The sequence below is a fragment of the Globicephala melas genome, chromosome 16 (genome assembly GCF_963455315.2).
Source record: "Globicephala melas chromosome 16, mGloMel1.2, whole genome shotgun sequence".
NCBI classification, from domain to species: Eukaryota; Metazoa; Chordata; class Mammalia; order Artiodactyla; family Delphinidae; genus Globicephala; species Globicephala melas.
In genome coordinates, this window is record NC_083329.1 from 1,774,980 (window position 1) to 1,798,536 (window position 23,557).

Sequence of the window (23,557 nt, forward strand, 5' to 3'; positions counted from 1 at the left end):
GATAAAGAACATGTGGGGCCTCGCGTCAGGGGGACTTTTTGGAGCCCATGTTTCCCTGTGTCTGAGTGTATCCGATTCTTCAGGGAAGGACACCTGCCCAGCTGAGCCGTCTGCCCTCAGCCCAGCATCAGGTGGAGGTGACATCTGTCAGCATCTGCCGGGGCTGAAAGTTGAAACTCCGTTGCTCTTCACCCCGCAGCAGCACAGGACGGGGCCCGTTCCCCGCAGCCAGGGGCCGGGACACCTTCACTCACCTACTTCCAGCTGCTTCTTATTACCCAGGCCCTGCCCCTGCCGACCGGAACCTTCTCATGTCTGGCAGACCCCCAGCTCCAGGACCTCAGGACGCCCTGCAGAGCCAGTGGGAGGACTGGGGTGTGCTGAGGCTGGTCTCTCACAGCCTTTGGGGGGTTGCCCTGGGGCTGCTCTCTCTGCGCCCATGGACGCATGACCACCTCCCTGCCTCTGCGTCCGAGGCTGCCGGCTCCTCAGTAATTCTCGCTGAAATACCCTGTCCCCTGTGGGATGGAGTCACATTTCCCACGTGGGCAGATCCTAGTTGACTGTACTTTCTCAGCAGGCGCATCACTCCCTGGGTCCTTCAGCTGCTGTAGCGATGGCAGTGCTGGGTTTGGTGGGACCGGGTCTCATCTTTGAAAACCCAGAGTGCAGGTCTTTAGGGAAGAGGGAGGTGGTGGGGGAGGGTGGCCCGTCCCAGACACCACCTGCTGCCTTGCTTTCGAAAGGTCTTTCTGAATACTTAGTCCTTCCTCACCTTTGGGGTCTGTCCTGAGTCGGGGTCCCCAGAAGCAGCACCTGGGACAGCGCTCTGGGTGCCTGTGAGTTACCAGTTACCTGAGGAGTGATTTCCAGGGGGGGGGCAGTGGGGACGCAGGGCAGGAGGGGGCTGGGCTAAGCGAGGATGTGGTCTCAGCTGGAGGCCAAACCTTGGGTGCCTTGGGCCATGAACACCTGGATTTGTCCCATGCTATCACCCCCTGGCTGTTAGGGGAGGCGGCCCTGGGGTGGGCGTGGTCTCCAGGTGAGGCAGTGACTCACTGAGCACGACTCTCCGTAGCCCAGGGCAGACCAGCTCGGGGGGGGGGCTGGGGGCGGGTGCACCTGCCCATAAGGTTGATCCAGGGGGCGGGCACCGACTTGACCATGACTGGGGCCCTGGACTGAACTGGAAAATTAGGAGACAAGAACAAAAGCTAGAATACAAGTCAGAAGGGATTTAAGAAATCACCTGGGGCTAGAGCCTCGCCCACTGAGGCCCAGGAGACTGAATTCGCTGTCTGAGCTGTTGAGACACAGAGAGACAGAGCCATCCTGGAAGGCAGGTCCCCACGCCCTTGGGCTCCTGCGTGCAGTCCCCGCCCCCAGCTCCCCTCTATGACTCTTAGAGGAGGGAATAGACCAGTCGGCTGTGGGCATGAGGCTGCTGGGGGCTGGGCTGTGAAGCCCAGATCTCTGGTGTGTGCGTGTTTGTGTGTATGGGTGGTGGGGACAGGATGACTTCCTGCCGGGACAGCGGTCCCTGTCAGGTGTATCAACTGCAGAACTTCGTTGTCCTACAAGCGAGGTCAGGGGTCCTGGGGTCCACACAGCAGCTCTTAAATTTTTTAAGTGTATAGACAGGGACGCAGGGAGCCAAAGATGCTTCTAGAAGTTTTCACTCGGGCCAAGTAAAGTCAAACATCATGAAAAAAAAAAAATTCAAGCCAGACTGTTACGAACGGAGCCTGGTGGCTGCCAAGAGCTTTGGTCTTGGAGCAAATCTTTCCAGCCACAGCCCAGCCAAAGAAGGCTTCAGAAGCCTGAATTGGGCGAGTGGGCAGCTGCCTTTGTGCCCCAGACAAACCTGATTTGATGAGCTCAACAGGGAGGGAGGTGCCCGGGTGGGACCTGCCATCACCCCTGTGCTGCTGCCGGTCTGCTCGCCTCTTACTTGACATTCACTCAGGGCGGAGCTATACGTAACCTACAGCACAGCATAATTACCTGCAGCTTTATACTCGATAAAAACGTCTTATGCCAGCTGAGTTCTGCACCAAAAGGCACGCAGCTTCCTCCAGGCCCCGAGAGGTTACCTGTCCCCTGCCTGGGCTCGCTGGGGCTGGGGCGGATCCAATCCATAGGCAGGGTTCTAGTCCAGTTTGCCAGCGTTGCCCCTCGACTTCCAGCCCCTGTGGGCCCAGGAGCCACCCAACGTCTAATAAAGGCGGGACCCTCGTGTCTTGCCTGAATTTTCCCGCAGCGGTGAGCATGTCAGAACAACACAAACCTCCATTCCACCCCCCGCCTATGCAGATGATGGAACGAAGGCCACAGAGGGTGAGGGTGGCTCTCAAGATCACTTGAAGGTCAAGGGCAGGTCTAGAGCTGGAGGGTGTGTCCACCAAAGAGGCGGGTCGTGGCCTTCCACCTGGCTGACCAGGCCAGCAGGGGCCAATGCTGTGGGCACAGTGCTGGGGTCTGGGTCACTGCTGGAGGGAGGCAGGCCCGGATGCTGGCACCCAGGACGGAGAGGGGCCAGAGGTGAAGCGCGCTGGGTAGCCTACCATAGACTCAGAGCTTTCATCTCCACAAATCTGTCATCTCATTGCTCTGGAGGTCAGAATCCAACACGGACCCCACGGAGCTGAATCCAGGTGTGGGCAGGGCTGGTTCCCTCCGGAAGCTCCAGGCAAGGATCTGTTCCAGGCCTTCCCAGCTTCTAGAAGCATCGGCATTCCTTAGCCCTTTCCTCTAACTTCAAGGCCAGCAGTGGAGCATCTTCCAATCTCTTTCTCCCTCTACCCACCCACCCCAGGTGTGTGCGTGTGTCTGCCTGTCTGTCTGTCTTACTTCTGCTTCTGTCCTCACACCTTCTCTGACTCGGACCCCCCCCACCCTTTTCTCTTATGAGGACCGTGTGATGACACTGAACCCACCTGGACAGTCCAGGCTACTCACCCCATCTCAAGATACTAACTTAATCACATCTGCGAGGTCTCTTTTGCCATGTAAGGTAGCATTCAGAGGTTCTAGGGAGTCAGATGTGGACCTCTTCAGGGCCATTATTCGGTCCACCACTCCCATGAACCTGGCCTGGCCGGGTAGTAAATCAGACAGACCATCTCAAGGTCATTTCTACGAAGGAACCTGGTCTGTACAGAGTTTCCCTAACATGAGGCTCATCGCCTGAACCCTCTGTCCGGCCTATGGGAAGTGGCCGGCTGGGCTGAGCATGGAGATTCAAGGGTGGAAATGATTTTCTCTTTGGGAAGCAGAGTGGCTGTGCTGGCTCAGATGCACAGAGAGGGCAGACACCCACGTGTGTCTGTCTGGTAAGGCCGGAGCTGGTTGCTGGGAGCCCTGGCACCGCCCAGAAGTGTCCCTGATCGGTCTCCCCCTAGAGAGTAATCAAAGCTCAGAGGGTTTCAGGTCACGTGGACTTGTCCTGCCCCTTCCCACAGCTTCTGAGAAGCCTGAGGAGAGGAGCTTTCAGGGCCCTCAGAGGCCACTGGGGGAAGCTGAGGTCCAGGAGGGGGAGAGGCCTTGCCCAAGAGGAATCTTCTGGAAGGCCCAGACCAGAAACAGGTACAGAGCTCATTTCTCTGCACCATCACAAGACTGGTCACAGGACACAGCCAGAGGCCAGTCTGGTGGCCTTAACTGGCCTTGTTTGTTGGGACACATTGAGGCCAAATCCGGATTCCTGTATGCGTTCCCACGTTACAGACGTATTCCTTAGGAAGGAAGCGTTTCCTTTCTTCTGTTTTTCTTTTCTTCACTGTTTTTCCTTTGTAATCCTTTTCTCCTCCCTGATAACCTTTCACAGATAAGAGGTCTTAAAATTGCATACTATTCCTTTCGGAGATTTTAGAATCCTACACGTGAAAACGCAAAGCTTAATTCCCTGCTCTTCTGAAAACACACCAGGCCTGAGCTGAGGCTGAGCTGCTGATTCAAGCGGCCCATGTGCTAGTTCTCTGCTGGACAGGGGTGAGCTGCCCGCCTGTGTGGGCCTCCAGGGTCTGTGAACCCTGCCGCACGGGCAGCGCCCAGTCGGGGAGGTTTACCGGGCACCACGCTCCGTGTTACTCGGTCCCTGGATCCAGGGCCAGAGCGGGAATTCCGCTAAAAGGAGAGAGCTGGCCTACAGGAAGAGCTCAGACCTCCTGGGGTCCGGTTAAGCCGCTCGCTTCTCTGAACTTTGGTGTCCTTACCGGTAAAATGAAGGTGAGGACGATGTCTACCTGTGAATCAAATGAGATCACATATGAGAAATAGCTGTAAATCACCCTGAAAGCCAGACATGGCTACTGTCACTCATACTTTGCGTAAATAACCTTCGCAAATGCGTGGATTTCAGCCCTGAAGGGCTTTTTGAGGTCGGGCTCATGCCAAGGGTCTTCGAGGGAAACTTAGAGGAGTTTCTCGATTCACACAGGTGTGTGGTCTGGACGGGCGATGACCGGGTTTTCTTCTTCAACCCGACGATGCAGCTGTCCGTCTGGGAGAAGCCGATGGACTTGAGAAACCGTGGCGACCTCAACAGGATCATCGAAGACCCTCCCCACAAGCGCAAGCTGGAGGCAGCAACAAGTAACTAAGAGACGGGCCCTGTGAGCCCAGTTTTATAAGAGTCTGAACTGTACATTCCCAGTGCGCGTGAAAGGGAAGCAGGGTTCTCCCGGTTATGTCGGCTGTTGATTTTGAAGGAATCGTGTTCCCTGTTTCAGAATTTAGTCATTAAGTTTCTGTGGTGCTTTCTGCAGAAACACTGATCCTTCCAAGGGGGAGGCTCTGGCTTTTTTTTTTTTTAATTTAATTTAATTTATTTATTTTGTATACAGCAGGTTCTTATTAGTTATCTATTTTATACATGTTAGTGTATATATGTCAATCCCAATCTTCCAGTTCATCGCACCCCCTGCCCCCGCTTTCCCCCCTTGGTGTCCATACGTTTGTTCTCTACATCTGTGTCTCTATTTCTGCCTTGCAAACTGGTTCATCTGTACCATTTTTCTAGATTTCACATAAATGCATTAATATACAATATTTTTTTTCTCTTTCTGACTTACTTCACTCTGTATGACAGTCTCTAGGTCCATCTATGTCTCTACAAATGACCCAATTTCATTCCTTTTTATGGTTGAGTAATATTCCGTTGTATATATGTGCCACATCTTCTTTATCCATTCATCTGTCAATGGACATTTAGGTTGCTTCCATGACGTGGCTATTGTAAATAGTGCTGCAATGAACATTGGGGTGCATGTATCTTTTTGAATTATGTTTTTCTCAGGGTATATGCCTAGTAGTGGGATTGCTGGGTCGTATGGTAGTTCTATTTTTAGTTTTTTAAGGACCCTCCATACTGTTCTCCATAGTGGCTGTATCAATTTACATTCCCACCAACAGTGCAAGAGGGTTCTCATTTCTCCACACCCTCTCCAGCATTTGTTGCTTGTAGATTTTCTGATGATGCCCATTCTGACTGGTGTGAGGTGATACCTCACTGTAGTTTTGATTTGCATTTCTCTAATGACTTTCTTTTCGCATGAAGTTACTAACCTGGGGAAGCCCTCTCATCTGTCAGCCACTCAAAACTTCCTTTCCAGCACAGACATTAGCCTGCATTTAACTTTTTTTTTTTTTTTTTTGCTTTTAAAATCTGTTTTCTACTATCAAATTAGCGTGTACTGGTTAAACATTTTAGAAAATGCAGAAAAGTCTCACCCTTCAAGCTCACGCATGGTGGTCATTTTGAGGTACTAATTCCTGTTTGGTTTTTTTTCTCCAGCATTTAATTTTTGTTCCAAATGTCATAGGAACGCCCCTTGAGACCGCATGTCACGAATGGGAGCACGTAACCCTTCCTCCTCACACACCCACTTCAGAGCTTTGTATGAAATCCATCCGTTCCTTATTTGAAGGGATGCTTGATTTCAGTGGAAGTGCATGTGGAGAGGAGGAAGATTCTCCTCAGCTGTAGAGGAATCGGATGCTCGCAGAGCGCTGACTGTTCCCGATGATGCCCCAGCAAATCTCGTTTCCCCAAGAGTCAGAGGCGAACACTTAACGTTTTCAGAAAGGATCCTTTCCGATTCAATCTCGTACATTTTTAATCAGCTGCTGTGTTGGGAAAGGCCCACTCCCTGAGCGCAGGGGTTGAAACAGTACTGGCTTCACTGGGGAAACTTGAGATCAGCGGTTCTCCCTGACTGACCCGCACAGCTTGGCTGAAAGGCCCGGACATAGGATCTTGACCCCTTGAAGAAGTGTTTGTTTTATTTTTGTGGGTGTTTTATTGGGTTTGCAGTGATATTTTTGATTCCGCCTCAGGTGGGGCTAACACAGATGACAGAGACCAGCCCCCATTTTTAGTGAGAGCCAGAGGTATTTGAATGGGAATTTAGGAAAAGGTGTCATAAAAGTTTTAACATTTTTATCAGTGCTGAAAGACATGGGAAAGGTTGCTCTTGCAAAGCTGGTAGCAGTTTGCTAGGATGGAGAGATTGACACGGTTAATAGGCCCCCCCACTTAAGATAAAGAGTAAACCCCCGTACCCGCCACCCCACCTGCTGCCAAGAGTCAACTCAGGTCAACTGCTGTGGAGAAGAAGGAACGTTCTAGGTGCACATCCAACTGAGTCTGTAACACTGAGCTGTGCTCAGGGACAGTAAGAATTGGGTTTGTGATCTTGTTTCCTCCTTTGATTCAGTGGCATCCATGCAAAGGGGTGCTTTGCATGCTGAATGGAGGCTTGAACCCCAAACCCCTCACAGACACCCATATCCCAAGGCCCTCACTCTGGGGCAAGAGAGAACAGCACACCCTGGGAGGGGGTGTCCTGAGACCTACAGACCTCAAGGACAGTCGGGTGCAGTTTGTTTTGTTTTGTTTTTTGCGGTACGCTGGCCTCTCACTGTTTTGGCCTCTCCCGTTGCGGAGCACAGGCTCCGGACGCACAGGCTCAGCGGCCACGGCTCACGGGCCCAGCCGCTCCGCGGCACGTGGGATCCTCCCGGACCGGGGCACGAACCCGCGTCCCCTGCATCGGCAGGCGGACTCTCAACCACCGCGCCACCAGGGAAGCCCTGGGTGCAGTTTGTCGTAGCCATGATGTTTATTTTCTTGGTAGACGCAAACAATGCAGGCAGATTCCTTGCTCCTTTCTTCAGCTGTCATTCTTGGAGATAATTGGGTGCTGTTTCTTTTTCTTTCCCAAGGCCTGGAAGGAATGAGAAAGGAAGGCACTCATTAGCGGTCAGTATACAGTTGTTGGCCTGTTTCTCTCCTCTGGACCAAGTTGAGTCAGGGCTGCGAGAGCAGAGAGGGGTCTGCAGAGTCCCCCACTGAGTCTTCTGCCCTTTCGAGGCTTGTGAGGACTGTACGTGGAAGACAGCGTTAAAAGAGTAACAGGCATGTCAGAAACGCGAGGAGTTCATTTGAGCAAAAATCGATTCCAATCCCGCAGCACCAGGCTGGACGTGGTTAGAGCCTGGGAAGGCTGACCTAGTGAAGGTGCAGAAGCAGAGAAAGGAGATCACCTGATGGGCGGCAGGTAAAGCCCGCCCAGCTGCCGAGCCTGGTCCTCCTTAGCGTTTCCATCGATTTGTAACCTTGAGGCTTCTGCTGGCTTAGATGTTGGCCCAATGGCCTCCTTGTATAGTTAATTGAATTATCTGGATCATAGATCATGGCTCCACTTCACTCTGCTGACCTGAATCTCATTTTACACTTAAAAAGGTGGAGAATGGAACCTTAAATCTAACAGACACAACCGGAAATACCTGATTCTCATAGATTTAACATATCAAGTCATTTTGTGTGCCGCCTTTATAATGGCGGCCCCTTAACTACTCTATCTAGATAGATGTGCAATTATAAACTTACAAGCAGTTACAAAACGAGCTCTAACCTTACTTACTCTTATAAAAAGAGGAAGACACTGCCTTAAACCAGTGTATTTTAACCTGAATCTTAAAGATACGCAAATGACCTCAATTCTCAACTTGTTGCAGAGTAGAATTGGCATTTAAATGCATTACTTCTAATTTTCTGAGAGCCACTCACCTCAATTGTTCTGTTTGCTGCGAAAGAGGACAGGAAGTATTTCTGGAGGACTAATTAGCAAAGAGCAGGCAGAGTGGATGACCTCAGGCCACCAGCAAGGGGCGTTTTTCCCTGGCTGGTCATCCATCATGATTCACCCAATGATTTGACCCTAATTATTATAAGAACCAGCTCTAGAAGAGAGTGTTCTCAGTGTAGAATTTTGTTTTTCACATTTTGTTCAACTATGAGTCATTATAGATTTGAGTATTGAAACCTGTTTCTCTCCTGAAATGGAAGCATTAAACATTCCAGTTGATATTGATTATTTTTCAATAGACAAATGGAATAAATGAACTTGACAAAATCACTGCCACGTTTAACTGCTAGTAGGTTTGAAGGGGCATGTGTGTGTGTGTGTGTGTGTGTGTGTGTGTGTGTGTGTGTGTGTACTAGGAATGTCAGCTGTGGAAGGGAGAGCTAAGAGTGTCAGACAACTACGGGGAAAGGATACAGGGATGCCAAAAGTGCTAAGCGGTTCATCATTCGGCAACTAAGGGAAAAGTCGCCTTTTTCTCCATCCTGTTTTCATTGCTGAGAGGTTCAGATGAAGGCCTGAATTATTTCCTAATTATCTTGCAGCACATCCAGATTTTTTAGGTCTCTAGCAGACACACTGCTAGTTGGGAATAAGGGCCCGTTGAGCTAACGTGAAACGAGAAGTACCGCCTTCACCCCGCATCCGTTCTGTGTCCTGATGTTCTCGGGGCTGCTACAGGCTCTGCAGCGTGGAGGGTACCATGCCCATGTGTGTTCTTCCGCCAGCTTCAGCATTTCTCAGATCTCTTAGAGACTCAGTTCTTCCACTGTATTTACCTGCAGCACCAAAGACCTCTCTTCTGAGCGATGGGGAGTGTAGACTGAAGGAAGACTGAAAGTTGTGAGTTAACGTTTTATTCGGGGACCTACTGAGGACTGAAAGCCAGGGGGACAGCCTCTCAGATGGCTCTGAGGATCTGCTCCAAAGAGGCCAGGGAAGGAGCCAGCGTATGTAGGAGGTTTTGTTGAGGAAAAACAAAAACGACACACACATTTAATGGAACATCAAAGATTACAGCTAATCATAAAAACCAGACATCTCAAGTTAATGATTCCAGTGCTTTTCTGTGGGAAGATCCCAGAGTCTGGGCTCATTGAAATCATTCCTTAGATATGCATCTCAACTATCTAGGGCCGGTATCCTGCTTTTCTCCATCCTGAAGTCCCCTCAGGGCCCACGATCAGGACAGCTGCTGTGGCTCATGGCTTGTCAGCGGTCAAACAAACATTCTTCGTTGACTGCAATGGCAGGCGACCTCTTTTCTTGTCCGAGGTAGAAATCTCCCTGCAGTCTGGCTGAGGCACCTGCTGCCTGGTCACCTGCACCGTCCACAGCGGGTTCCGTCCCTTCTGCTGGGAGGGTTTGGCGCCGTCTGGTGGGGTGTATCAGAGGGCGATCAGATGAAACGCCTGTGGGCCCATCCTCTGGGGTGGGGGAGACAGGAGGCGGGGACAGAGATTAGGAGGAGTGTCTCCCAGCCCCTCTCTCCTGCCTTTCGTCTCCCTCGGGTGCCTCCCAGTGGATGAGGAGGACAGGGAGCGGGGCTGGGGCGGGGGGCGGGGAGCGTTGGGGGGGGGGCGAGAAGTGCGGAGGGGGGAGCGGGGAGGGAACCTGCAGGGAAAAGGGGCTCTTGTTTCCTCATGCTCACCGCAGCTGCAGGAGGTGGGCACCATCTATATCAGCTTCCTTTTGCTGCTGTAACACATCATCACAAACTCAGTGGCGTAAACCAACACCACTGTATTACCTTCCAGTCCTGGAGCTCAGAAACCCAGCTTACGTCTCACTGCTGTTGTTGGACCTGCATTCCTTCCGGAGGCACTAGGAGAGAACTCGTTCCCCTGCCTCTTCCGGCTTCAAGAGGCCCCCTGGTTTCCTGGGCTCCATGGCCCTGCCCACCCGCTCCAAAGCAGCAGCAATGCATCTTCAGCCCTTTTCTCTGGCTGAGTCTTCCGCCTCCCTCTTCCACTGTTCAGGGTCCTTGTGATGACACTGGGCCCTTCTGGATGGCTTAGGCTCACCACCGTCTCAAGGTCGACCGGTTAGGAACCTTCATCCCCCTCGCCTCGCAACCTAATGTATTCACAGGTTCCAGGGATCAGGTTGTGGACATCTTTGGAGGCCATTATTCTGCAATCCATCATCTTTATACCTGTTTTACAGAAGAGGGAATTAAAGAAAGGAGACCAACTGACGTGCTCAAGGTCACACTTCTATCCAGTGGGGGACCAGGGTTTGCACCCCGGAGGGTCTGACTCCAGATCTAAGGAGGGGCGGCCTCGCCGGGCATCTTACGAGCATACGATAAAAAGGAGCTTCTGGAAATCGTTTTGCTCCCTGCGCCTGACACAGGACAGTCGGGTGCGGGGAGCCTGGCGCTTCCACGTGGCAGGAAGTCACTTGGCTTCAGTTGCTCTGTAAACATTTCAGTCGTTTATATTCAAGACAAATGTACATTGACAATGACACGCGTTTCACCAAGGAGGACATGAAACCGTCCCTGTGAGTAATCCCAGCTAGGACTTGTGAACGGGTCACCATCCCGAGCACTGTTTGCCCAGGGACGGTGCACTGATCTACACCACACAGTGGGACCAGGTGCCCGGTACTCCAGAAGACCCAGGACTGCTGAAAACGCAGATGCTGGGTGTTCTCCAAAGTGGCAAACAGGTGCCTCGTTCATCCGCGAGGACTCAGGTGGGTGAGAGGGGCTCTCCCCATGCAGAAGTCATCTGCCCTGGCTGTTTGGGAGGAACCCTGACCATCACCTGGGACCTGTGTTCCGTCCACAGCCCGCCGCCACCTGGCAGCCTGGCCTGCGCCTCCTCTTTGCACAATGAATGACGCCGTTACCAGCATCGGTGCCCACACTGATCAGCCCCTGTAACAGGACCGCAAGTAAGGGAGGTGAGTGGAGACAGGCCATCCCTCCAGAGAATCGCTTATTGACAGAATTGACCAGGCAGCCTGTGATGGGCAAAGGGAGGAGCCGGACGGGCAGGCTCCGCGGGGTCTTTACGATGCTCTGTAACACTCGCCTTCAGTTTGCTGGACGGGCAGGGCCAGGGCTCATGCAGGTTTCTGGATCCCACCCGGAATTAGTGCTGGTAAAGGGGTTATGTCCTGTCTCTGTGCCTTCAAGACCCAGGACTGCTAAACAGGTGAGACAGGGACAGCATTTTTCAAAGCAGTTTCCCCAGAACTTAGTGTTTCAAGCTGCCCCGCCCTCCTGGCCCGGGAATGAGGGCAGCCGTTGTGCCGGTGGAGCTGGGACGGCCCAGCCAGGCTTCCACCCGGGGCCATTTTCCCCAAACGTGCCAGGTGGGCAGAGCACACGTTCTCTCGGCAGGGTTCCCAGGCCACAGTCTCAGGAGCTGACGAAGGTTTCAGCTCAGCGCTGCCTCATTGGGCAGGCGACCCACTAGGGGTCGATGACTCGCAGAGACCAGGACGGAAGCACTGCATCATTCTGTCTGCTAGGTTCCCAGACTGCCTTGTTTGCAGACACCCCGGTGAAAGGACCGAGCTTCGGCCGGAGGGGCCATCCCACTGCTATGACAGCCCCACCTCGGGCCAGCACCTTGTGGGCTGTGGGCGTTCCCAGGCTGGAGGAACTTTGAGGTCTTGTTCCGCTGAGCAGACGGTGCATTTCTTGAATATCAAGGCTATTTGACCCGCTGTCAGTCTTTTCAGCCAGATGCTTGCAGACGCCCCTAGAACTTCCCGAAGATCTCAGGTCACGTGCTTTGCTCACGTGTGTTAAGGTGGAAGCTCATCTGTGTTAAGGGCGTACAGCTCCCCTGGAAAAAGCTAGTGAGTCTGGAAGCGGAGGAGCGGAGCCCGCTCAGGTGATGGACGCGACCCCGGCCTTGGTGACCAGCACCTGCCATTCAGGAGTGACTTTGGACTCGCGCAGTTCACAGGCCGGAGCGCCACTGTTCCTAGGTCCCCGGGGGCAACTACAGCCCTGGACTCTTCCAAGTTGCATCTGCCTGGGGCACAGGTGTATGCCGCATACCAGAGTTCTCCTCTGAATGCAAACATGCCCTCCCCCAACAAATCCGCTCCTGCAGTTCTCCAGCAAGTTTAACCAGACATTGTGCCTCCCCTTCTGAGAGAGGGGACCGAACATAATAGGGGTCATCACCTCCACTTGCCCAAAGGAAGACATTTGACTCACAGACTCAGAAGAGCTTTGACCACCTGCTCCAGCCTCACTGTATGCTCAGTGCCTTTTTTTTTTTTTTGCCGTACGCGGGTCTCTCACTGCTGTGGCCTCTCCTGTTGTGGAGCACAGGCTCCGGACGCACAGCGGCCATGGCTCACGGGCCCAGCTGCTCCGTGGCACGTGGGATCCTCCCGGACCAGGGCACGAACCCGTGTCCCCTGCATCGGCAGGCGGACTCTCAACCACTGCGTCACAAGGGAAGCCTGCTCAGTGCCTTTTTTTAAAAAAATGTACATGCCTTTCCTTGCCGGTTAAAGGCATAAGACAATAAATTTTGAAAATAGGTAGATGTCTGTGAGTATGTATTGAATATATTTTTAGTAGGACAGCTGAGGAATTGACATGTTGCACTTTCTGCTTTTCACCATTGTGGGTATCTTTCCGGCTCCCCGTGTTCTGAGCCCCGCTCCCCCCATAGCCCATCTCTCTTCTCTCTCTTTCTCTCTCTGCCCTCTCTCTCGGCTGGATACCCATGACTCTTTCCAGTTGGTGGACTTGTGGGTCATCTGTTTGTTCATACACACACAGAATGCTGATATGAACACCTTTGTACACATATATTTATCTTAGGAGCATTTTTACGAGTACTTTTCTTGTATAAATTCACATTACTGGAATTGCCAGGTCAAAAGGTACATGCATTTTACTTTGACAGATATTTTGCTAAATCGTCCTCCTAAAAGATCACCCAGTTCACATGCCCACTAGTAGACTCTGCCTGTTCTCATAAGCACTGTACATCACCCAATCTTAAGTTTTTAGACCCATTCATTGTGTCAGTTGGCATTTCTTTAATTGTGAGTAAAATTGAACCTTTCAACTGGTTGATTGGCCATTTGTGTTGTTCTGTATTCCTGTGAAGTGTGTGTTTGTCTTCCGTATTGAATTATACAGAGTCCTGTAAATCAAGGAGATCGATATTTTGTCTATAGTGTGATTCCAATATTTTTCTTTTGATTTCTTTTTCCATAAAACGAATTGATCTTGAATTTTTTTCTTACTGTGGTAAAACACACATACCATGAAGTTTGCCTTTCTAACCATTTTTAAGTGCACAGTTCAGAGGCATTTATCAGTAATACCTTCACAGTATTATGTAACCATCACCATTATTTCCCATCTTTTTCCTCCCCCAAAACAGAAACCCTGCAACTGTTTATTGATAATTCCCCTGGTAACCTCTATCCCACTTCCCATGTCTATAGATTAGCCTGTTCTATATGCCTCATGTAAGTGGAATCATGCAGTATTTGTCCACTTGTGTCTGGTTTATTTCACTTAGCATAACGTTTTCAAGGCCCATCCATGTTACAGCACGTGTCAATGCTTCATTCCTTTTCACAGCTGAGTAGTATTCCATTGTAGGGATAAGCTACACATTGCTTATTGGTTCACCTGCTGATGGACTCTCGGGTTGTTTCCACTTTTTTGCTGTTGTGAATAATGCTGCTATGAACGTTGGCGTACAAATATCTGTTTGAATCCTTGTTTTCAGTTCTTTTTGGTGCATACCTGGGAGTAGAATTTCTGGCTCACATGGTAATTCTATGTTGAACTCTTAGAGTAGCGGTCAAACCTTTTACCACAGCAGCTGCCCCATCTTTCATTCCCACCATTAGTGCCCATGGGTTCCACGTCCTTCTCCATATTATTTGCCAACACTTGTCTTCCTTTTTAAAATTCTTCTTCTTATTATTTTATTACCATCAGAGTGTGTGAAGTGGTACCTCATTGCGGTTTTGGTTTCCATTTCCCTAATGACTCCGTGCTGAGCACCTTTTCATGGGCTTTCTGCGTGTCTTCTTTGGAGAAAGGTCCATTTAAGTCTTTGCCCGTTTGTAACTGGGCTGTTGTTGTTTTAGTTGTTGTGGCTGAGTTGTAGGGGTTTTATATATATCATGAATCCCTTATCAGATATTTAATTTGCAAATGTGGTGCCCATTCTGTGGTTTGCTTTTTCACTCTGTTGATAGTGTTCTTTTATGCAAGAAATTTAAAATTTTTTATTAAGTCCAGTTTATCTATATTTTTCTTCTCTTGCCAGTGTTTTGGTGTCATATCTAAGAGACCATTTTCGAATCCAGCATCTTCTTGGCTTTTAGCCCCTACGTTTTTGTCTGAGATTTGCATAGTTTTAGCTCTTAAGTTTAGCTCTTTCAGCCATTTTGAGTGAATTTTGGTACTTGGGCTTTTTCAGAGACGGTTGCTGTCAAATTCTTTTTTTTTCATGTGAATGGACCATACTTTCTTTCTTATTTCTTTGTATGCTTTGTAGTTTTGGTCGAGATCTGGACTTTCTGAGTGTGACGATGTGGCAACACTGGCAACGTGGTTCTCCTACTCCTCAAGGGTTTCTGATTCCTGCTTGTTGAGGGCTGGAGCCGCCCATTTGTGACTTTTCCAAACTAGTTTGTGAAAATATTTATTTATTTATTCGGCTGCACTGGGTCTTAGTTGCGGCATGTGGGCTCTAGTTCCCTGAGCGGGGATCAAATCCGGACCCCCTGCATTGGGAGTGCAGAGTCTCAGCCCCTGGACCACCAGGGAAGTCCCTCCAAACTAGTTTTTATGTGTGTATTCCTTGTCACTTTCAGTCCCCAAACTGAAGTTTCTGTTCCGTTGTCTCTGAGGTCAGCTGAAGGACAGCAGCCTCTCCCCGCAGCCAGCACTGCCCTTGATGTTGAAGCTTCCAGAGTTCTCAAATACTTGACTCCAGTCACTTTTGCAGTTCAGCAGCTGTTTTGGTGGAGGGACGGACCCGAGAGTCCCCTATTCCACCGTTTTTCCTGACATTCCTTTGGTCTTGTATTTTTAAAGGCAGTAAATTTGTGTTTTCCTTTATGACCTCTGAATTTTGAATCTTGATCAGGAAACTTCACTCGTGATAGAATTCTTCAAAATGAACAAAAACACCCTAGAAAGTAACCAACATCTTTATAATTGTGTGACCTCACGTAAAAACAGTATTTCTTCAGTTTTCCTGGCTTGCCTTTGGTCTTCCCGAGTGTGTCCTGTGCGGGGTGCGGGGAAGGGCTGCCTCGTCTACACCTTAGTAAATGTCTGGATGATGATGTCTCTGCGTATCCGCCTGAAGGACAAGCAAACACAACCCACTCCTTCTTCAAAAGCCAGCCAGAGCCAGTGGGGGCCAGGAGGGGCATCGTAAGGGAGAGTCGCAGCTCCTACGTGGAGGGGTGTCGGTGGACTGGAGGCTGAGACGGGAGAGTGGGAGCGAGGGTGGATCCAGGTGGAATGTGCTGAGATGAGGGGCCCGTGGGACACGGAGGTGGAGAGCCGGGCAGGAGCCGGGGAGGTAAGTGTGCCTTCTGGGGGCACAGCAGAGAGGGGATTGACTGTCGGCGCCACGTATGGGCGCGTGGGGAGAGAGCACGGGAGTGAAGAAGAAAGCCCGTCCCCGGCCGTCAGCTCGGTCACCGCAAAGGTCTCTCTCTAGACCCCTGGTTCTCATCGGGGCAGGGGGTGGGGTGAGGCTCTGTCCCTTGGGGGACATTTGGCAACTACTGGAGGCATCTGTGGTTGTCAGTACCGGGAGGGGCGCCGGGCGTCTGGGGGTCAGAGACCAGGGATGCTGCCAATACCCTATGGTGCACGGGACGCCCCATCATCCAGCCCCACGTGTCGCTGGAGCCAAGGTGGGGAGAGCCCCACTGGAGAGCCCTGAAAGGCCCACCTGGGCTTGGGCTCTCGCCGAGGGAGCGCTCACTGATCCCAGTGCTGTACTGGGCAGGACCCGCTGTGGACGGGCCGTCGGTGGGAAGAGGCCACCAGAACCCAACCCTCTCAGCTCGCTGCAGCCCCACGCTATGCACCGAAAGCGAACCGGAGAGTAGATGGGGGGTGGAGCCGGAGCAGGGGGGCACTGCTGGGATTTCAAACCGCGCGTATGGAGAACCGTCAGGTTTTATAGAAAGAAAAGGTGTGGAGGGCTTTGCAGTCGTGGAAATTCATATTTTTTCCCATAAGCTTCACATTCATTATGAGCTCATTACAGAGCGTCCTCAGGAAGGACGTGGGTTGAAGCAGTCCTGGGGGACGGGGGCAGCGGGTGAGGACATGGGTCACGCACTGCAGAGCCCAGAACCTTGCCCCTGTGCCCACACAGGACGTGGTTATGAGAAAGCGGTTTCTTGGGGATGACAGACACAGAATAAAAAGCAGGCAAGGAGGCCGTTGTGATGCCAGGGAGTGTTTGGACCTCATTCAACCTGTCAACACCAAAACAATGATGATCTAGAACCATCTTTATACTCATTTTTCCTCTTTCCTTTTGGAGACAGATATGAAACACCAAAGCACCTTTTTACTTTCTCATTCCGAAAGCTCATCTAACATTTATAGGGCCAACCTCTTCAGGGTGTAAGTAGGGGACCCGACTTCAAAATCAATTTAGCTTTTAGAAAGCAGACTTGTAGACAGCAGTGGTGGGCACGCCGCATGCAGGAGAAATCGGGTTCATTGCAGGAGACAAAGCGGGGAGTCCGGGTCTGCGGTTCAAGCACAAGGACGTGAAGGCAGCGTGGCTAGCAGAGCTGGTCCAGGGCCTAAGTCCTGTGAGGGGTGGGGCCAGGTGGACGCCCCTTCCTCCTCCAGCCCTTCTGGAAGGTCCAGCAGCCTCTACACAGCCAGCAGCTAGAGATGACTTCTCTGCACCAAAGCACATCAGATTTCTCTTCTGCTGAAATATGAAAGGGGTGCACCCTGAGAGCGTAGTTACAGGATTTGAGGTCCATCTTTAAGGGAAGTCTGTTTTCTTAATTTCAAGATGAGTCTGCTCGAAAGTGATGCTTCCCAATGGTTTGTCAAAGCCACAGGCTCCGTGTTAACAGGTGACCTTGGCTTTCTTTCAGCCACGCCCGGCGATGGATCAAGTTCCGAAGACGGCAGGGAAGACCCACACGTGAGAACCAAGAGGAATCGGTAGGTGGCCACATGCTTTCCTGCGCACCTTTCTCGAGGGATGACTGGGTGGTGGAGGAAGAGGAGGGATCACTGTGACTCTATTGACTGATCCAAGAATGGGTCCAACCCCTAAACAGAGGGCGGGGGTCCCAGGTCTGTCTTAGCAGAACGTGCTCTGGGTGCCCCGGGTCTACACTGGATGTCCTCTCCCCTCCCCTGGCCTCCCCGGGGCCACGTTCACCCCTAGCCTTGCTTTGGGGGCCCTGAGGAGTGGACAGAGCACGGAGGTGAAGGTGGCGCTGGGTGGGCGGTGCGTTGTGCGTCTGGCAGCCCCGGGCTGGAGGTCCAGCTCCGTGTCTGCCTTGCTTAGTGACTTTGGGCAAAGTAATTTCACTCCCACATCAGGCTTCTCATCTGCAAAGTGGGTGATGCCCTGGTGAGATGTTGCCCGTGTGACTTCCTGTGGCCCCAGGAGAATACGTTCTCCATCCAAGTTTGCTTGTTACGGTTTACCTGTGGCCACAGCACAGGAGGGAGGGAACTCCGCCCCTTCCTTTCAAGCCGGGGGCGGGGAATGGTGGTTCCCGCTTTCCCCTCCTGGAAGGCCCGGTCTGTGGTCCCTTTCCTACTGAGTTCTACGTAAAGGGGTAAAATTCGGGGTCTGTGTGTCCAAGTTCCCAGAAGGGGGAGGTGGGAGGCACGAGGCAGGGAAGGATGAAAGCGAATCTAAAACAGGACCCACGAGGCCACTTCCTGAGCCAACGTGGTTCCCATGTCCCGGCGGGAATGGCCCTCATCCCAGCCTAGCAGTGCATTCAGTCCTGTACCGGGTGCCCATTTATCAGCCCCCATCATGGGACACCCCCGGCCTGCGGCAGGAATCCCCGAGCAGCTGTCAGGATGTTTGCACGGTGCGTATTTTCTCTTTAAAAAAATGTGCCTTAGAAGAAGTCCTTTTGCAGTAACAAATGTTCGCGGTGATGGAGCAAAATGCAGTCTGGACTCAGAACCTGTGCCCGTTCTCACCTCTTCCACCCTTGCCCTGTGGCTTCCTGGTGAAAGGTGGTGGGAGAGGAAGGGAGAGAGGAAGTGGAGGCAGGGCTGGCAGCCAGGGGTCAGGGTGCCTGTGGAGACACAAGCCTACAGAATTAGTCCTAAGTGGGTACATTATTCCTTTTATTTCAACACCTTTGGCCTTTTTCCACTGTGCACCCCTCACAAAACTGTTTCGCTGACCAGGGCCCAGGTATATTGTCATTTTAACTGGTACCAAGCAGACACCACAGAACTTTCTGGAAACAATGCAGGGAAGGGTAAGCAGTGTCCTTCCCAAGACAGGAAGGCAGTCTGGGTGGAGGGTGGGGTCTCCTTCCGCGGGTGAAGGAGACCAGGGGCAGCAGTTTGGCGGGACCGGGGGCTCCCTGCCGTGCTGGAGCAAGGTACCTCCCACCCAATCGCCCAGGCCTCTGTTTTTCTGCTCCCCCACATCCTCTGCTTAGACAGTCACTTTTGGGGTCAAAGGACACTTGCGTGGGCCGCAGAGGATGGACACCAAGTGTCTTCATTGGGGACCAAGGGCTCCAGGAAAGGAAATCAAGCGTCATCTCTTTATTGTTATGTTCACACCCTGGTTGTCAGCTAAGCCAGTCTCTGTGATCTTTGGATAAATGTATATAATTTTAAAAAAAGATGGGCTTCCTGAGACACAAGAGAAGCAGCACTCTGGCCATTACTGGATGCGTTTTGAACTCGTGCAGGAGGGAGGTCTCAGCTAGCTCCAAAGGAGTGGGGATGTCTGCCTGTATCACCCAGTTTTATTCGTTTTCCCGTGCGACTGGCCCCAAACTCTGAACACTTGGCATTGAAATAATGTCAAAGGATTAGTCTCGGTTTTCATCACCTGAAAGACTTCTTCCATGACTCAGCACTGACTCTGAAACCAACACGGGTGTTTGCATGAAGCTTTTGGCCATCATATGATTCCAAGCCCCCTCGGCCCTCAGGTACCCAGGCACCCAGCTCCCGCCATGGTTCAGGCCTCGGTCCCTGGGTCACTCTGTTCTGCCACTGAGATCCGGGGGAAAAGGTTTCAGCGGAAGTTGGGGATCTGCACTCAGGGTCTGGAATGTTCCGTGAGTCCTGGTCACTCACTTCTGAGCCGCTTTGCACACTGCGCCCACTCTAGGGGAAGCCTCGCCCTCGTGGCTTCTTCCAAAGCTGCCTCCCAGCCTGGGCCTGCGTGCCCCTTGCTCAGAGCTCTTCACTCGGGTGCACGGACACCAGCATCGTCTTGGCACTTTTGTCCTTTTGGGGAAGGTTGTTGTCTTACTGACCAAGGAGCCCAAGGACTCCTCAAGCTTCCAGCTGCTTCTGGGCACGTGTATTTAGTAGACGCTGCCTAACTAGTAAGAGGCCAGGCTCCAGAGAACCCGCCAAAATCAGTCCCTTTTGACCTTCCCTTTCGTATCCATAGTGTAATTTTTCACATCAGAAAGCACTTAAATGCTTCTGCAAATTATGACTCTTCAGCGGCTGTCTCCTGGCCTCTGAACTACAGGGCGCATTCTGGACGCAGCTCTGTGCTCCCTGCGTCTTTTCCACACCCTGGCCCGGTTCATGTGCATTTTGAACATTCTTACACAGATGGGATTAAATCAGCTGTGCATATGATTCAGGTCCAGATGATAACTTTCCTAAAGTTCCCTGGGAAGGGAAATATGTCACAATGACAAGCTTTCAAATTCCCCAAGTATTTTCAACTGCCTGGTAAGCGCGGTTCCAGATAGCGTGTTACTTACTGTTTAATGGACTGTGTTTGTGACGCACGATAGTGTGTCTCCCCTGGGACCGGAAAATTGATGGTTTGCGTCTCCCCGCTGTGTGCAGTGCCCAGGGGTTCGGCTGGTTTCTGACGTGTAGGTTGTTTTTGGTTCAGACCTGCTTTTCAAACGTGCTGTCTACTTAAAGAATTTAGAATTTATTTCAAATCATTGAGTTGAATTATTTGAAGGATTCAGCAAAAGTATGTCATTTGGTTTAAAAGCCAGAGTGAAATGATCACTCTTTACAAAACCCGTTAGTAAAGAAACTGTCAGTGGTACGTATGGCTTCCAGCCCCTTCACGGGGTGCCAGTTTCTGCCGGTTGCCGAGCCGGGGGATTCCTGCTAAACTAGTGGTTTTCTGTAGTGTGACAGGGTGTAGTTACTTTTTTGAGTTTTTCAATATCATCGGCCCCACGGCTTTGGAAATGTGTTTATGTTTCTAGGCTATTGGGTACAGGAGCCTTTTACGGTAAGTGACTAAAAGAAATCTCTTGGTTTGGAACATTGTTTATTGTGGTAGCGCGTAAACTTTGGGGAAGCCCCGCTGATGGCCTTGGATGTAAGGGGTAAAGCTGACCTTCTACAGTAGGTGCTTCCATGGAGTCACATACAGCCACGGCTGGAGACACAAGAGCGTGGAATTAGCAAGAAGTGACCTTGTGGCCCTTTTCTGCTTTCCCCAAATACGCCCTCCATTACTCCCCTCTTGACAAACCAAGGTGACCAAGTCACACTGAAAGCGTGTCCCCTGGACCAGGCTGCATCTTTAAGGATTTGGGGGCAGCCTGAGGAGGTAGTCCCCAGCCCCCACGCCCATCTGTGACACCGAGGTGCCCTCACAGAGCTGTGAGGCTATGATCCATCCACCTGCAATTCTGCATCCCACCTGGGGGCCCCCTGGGGCAGGGGGCATCTGTCTAGGACAAAAAACGGATACCGCCATCCAAAAGACAGGACAAGACCAAACAATCTAGTGTCTGGAGGTTTTGTAGCCGCCACCCCTGAGCCTGTCCCCAGATCAAGCCCACACACCTAGAGAGAGTCAGCTGTGACAGAGGAAAGGAAACCCTCTGTTCATAGACAGCTGCTGCTGCTGCCACCCAAGGTGCAAAGGCAAAGGATGGTCAGTGAGTGTGGGCAGCAAGGAGGGGCCAGCATGCTGCACCTGTCCTCACATGACCTGTGAGAACAGCTCTTTCATTTCCGCGTACATGATTTCCAGAATCCCAGACAAGTTAGCTATTGAGAAAGTAAGAGCATGGCTCCTCTGAAATGCTATAAGGTGATGCTAGGAAGTGTGTGCATCCCAATTAAGACTGCTATAAAATTACATCTTTGGGGGCTTCCCTGGTGGCGCAGCGGCTGAGAGTCTGCCTGCCGTTGCGGGGGACGCGGGTTCGTGCCCCGGTCCGGGAAGATCCCACATGCCGCGGAGCGGCTGGGCCCGTGAGCCATGGCCGCTGAGCCTGCGCGTCTGAAGCCTGTGCTCCGCAACGGGAGAGGCCACAACAGTGAGAGGCCCGTGTACCGAAAAAAAAAAAAATTACATCTTTGATGTGTCCCAAGATAACAAGAGAATGATCTACAGTCCAGTGCCGGTGCCGGAGTCTGGATTTCTTCATAAGATGGGGCAGTGTGCGTCTCTTTGTGGCCTTGGACATGCATGGAAAGTGAATTATTAACATCCACTTGCCTTGTAAGTGAGTCTCTGTACATAGTTCATGATTTTAGTTTCTATAGAAACCTGCGGTTTTGTAAACCGTACGGAGTCTGTGCCCTGTGTCATTAGGACATCCTACCTGGGATGGACGCCTCGTTGATACCTGTCCATGAGAAGACTGTGTGCACAGTCATTTGTCATGGTATTCTAAGTTGTCCTTTCAGACTGAAGCATAAATATTACCTGGCATTTATTTTCTCTCCACAAAAGGATTATAAAACATGAACCCCTGGCTTCTCCTTAGGGTCTCCGGGTGGACAAGCCTGGGTCTCTGCATGTTTGGAGCCGTAGCTGCTGTCTGATTTGAGTTCCTGCCGTGGGCAGGGACGGCCCAGGGGTCAGGTCTCTGAGATTCCCATCAACACCGGAGCTATTGCATCCCAGCCAGTGCTGTATCCGTGATAAAGCAGTTCGGGGACTTCGACAAGGCCATGGGGACATCAGGCAATCAGGGAGGTGACGTGTCAGTTGAGTCTTAAATATTAAGTAGGTTTTTGACAGATTTCTCAAGGGAGCAGAGGACTCTAGGAAGTGGGCACTGGAGGAGATGTGCCTCCTTGCAGATGGCAGGTGTGTCTTCAGCAATCCTTCTGTGTGATCGAGTTAATCCCTATTTATTTTGTGATTATGGTCTGCCGGAGGTTTGTTGCACCTCATCGCAGGGACACAGAGAGACATCGCCAGGCGGGGAGTACATCTCACGTCGACCCCCCATCCTCTTCCCAAGACTGGTTATCAAGAATCTCGGCCCATTCTGTACAGCCCCTTGGGGGTATAACTGTGCAGTCAGCTGAGAGTCTTCCGTCCTATCTCCACGTATTTGGCCTCTATTTGTGGTAATTAATGGTTTAGCTCTGTTCAATCTTGCGACGCCTTCTGCCGGAAAGCGTGCTCAGCTCGATGTTTGCTGCCCCAGTGATGGGGATGGAGGCTGGTCCTGAAGAGGATGGAGGACGATGAGAGATTTGCTGTCAGCGCAGGGAGAGGCCACGGAGAAATGAGCGCTGAGGGAAGAGGCAGCTCAGGCAAATTCAAAAGGCCCAGCTGAGATGACGTCTAGTAAGGCAAAGAGATCTTCATATGATGGGAGGGGAGACAGAGAGCGGCTATGAGTTTATTCCACTGTCAGACATGGTGCTGGAAAAGGCCCAACACAGTGGAAATGGCTCAATGTGCCCAATGAAGAGATCAGAGTTGATTTGCCCATTTTTAACTTTTTTTTTTTTTGGCCACACTGCATGGCTCGTGGGTTCTTAGTTCCCCGACCAGGGATCAAGCCCGGGCCCTCTGCAGCAGACCACCAGAGAAGTCCCTTTTAACTTTTTAATATGAAAAGTTTCAATATAAAAAATGGAACAGGATATTTAACCCCCAGGTACACATTTCCCAGCTTCAGCAACTATCTCGAGGCCAATGTTCATCTTTAGTTCTCCTGCCCCCTCAACTCAGATGGTTTTGAAACAAACCCCAGCTGTCATATAAATTTCATTTGTAAATATACCAGAGCACATAACTAAACAATAAGGATTTTTTTAATGCAACCATAGTCACACCTAAAAAATAAACAACAAATAATAATTCCTTTCTATTATCAAAGAGCCTCCCAGACATTGTTCAGATTTCCTTGACTTTTATTTTATTTTACAATTTTATTTTTCAAATCAAGATCTAAATTAAGTTTGTACATAGCCCTCTGTGGCTCTCTCCTAAATCTAT

General features: G+C 51.2%; 1 protein-coding gene across 1 annotated transcript in view; it reads left to right on the forward strand.

Annotated features, from left to right (window-relative positions):
* Window positions 1-23,557, forward strand: part of TCERG1L (transcription elongation regulator 1 like) — a 193,958-nt gene that overhangs the window by 134,459 nt on the left and 35,942 nt on the right. The window contains exons 7-8 of the mRNA XM_060286295.1: window positions 4,439-4,593; window positions 17,247-17,316. Of these exons, the coding sequence (XP_060142278.1) occupies window positions 4,439-4,593; window positions 17,247-17,316 (225 nt within the window). The remainder of the gene's footprint in view (window positions 1-4,438; window positions 4,594-17,246; window positions 17,317-23,557) is intronic.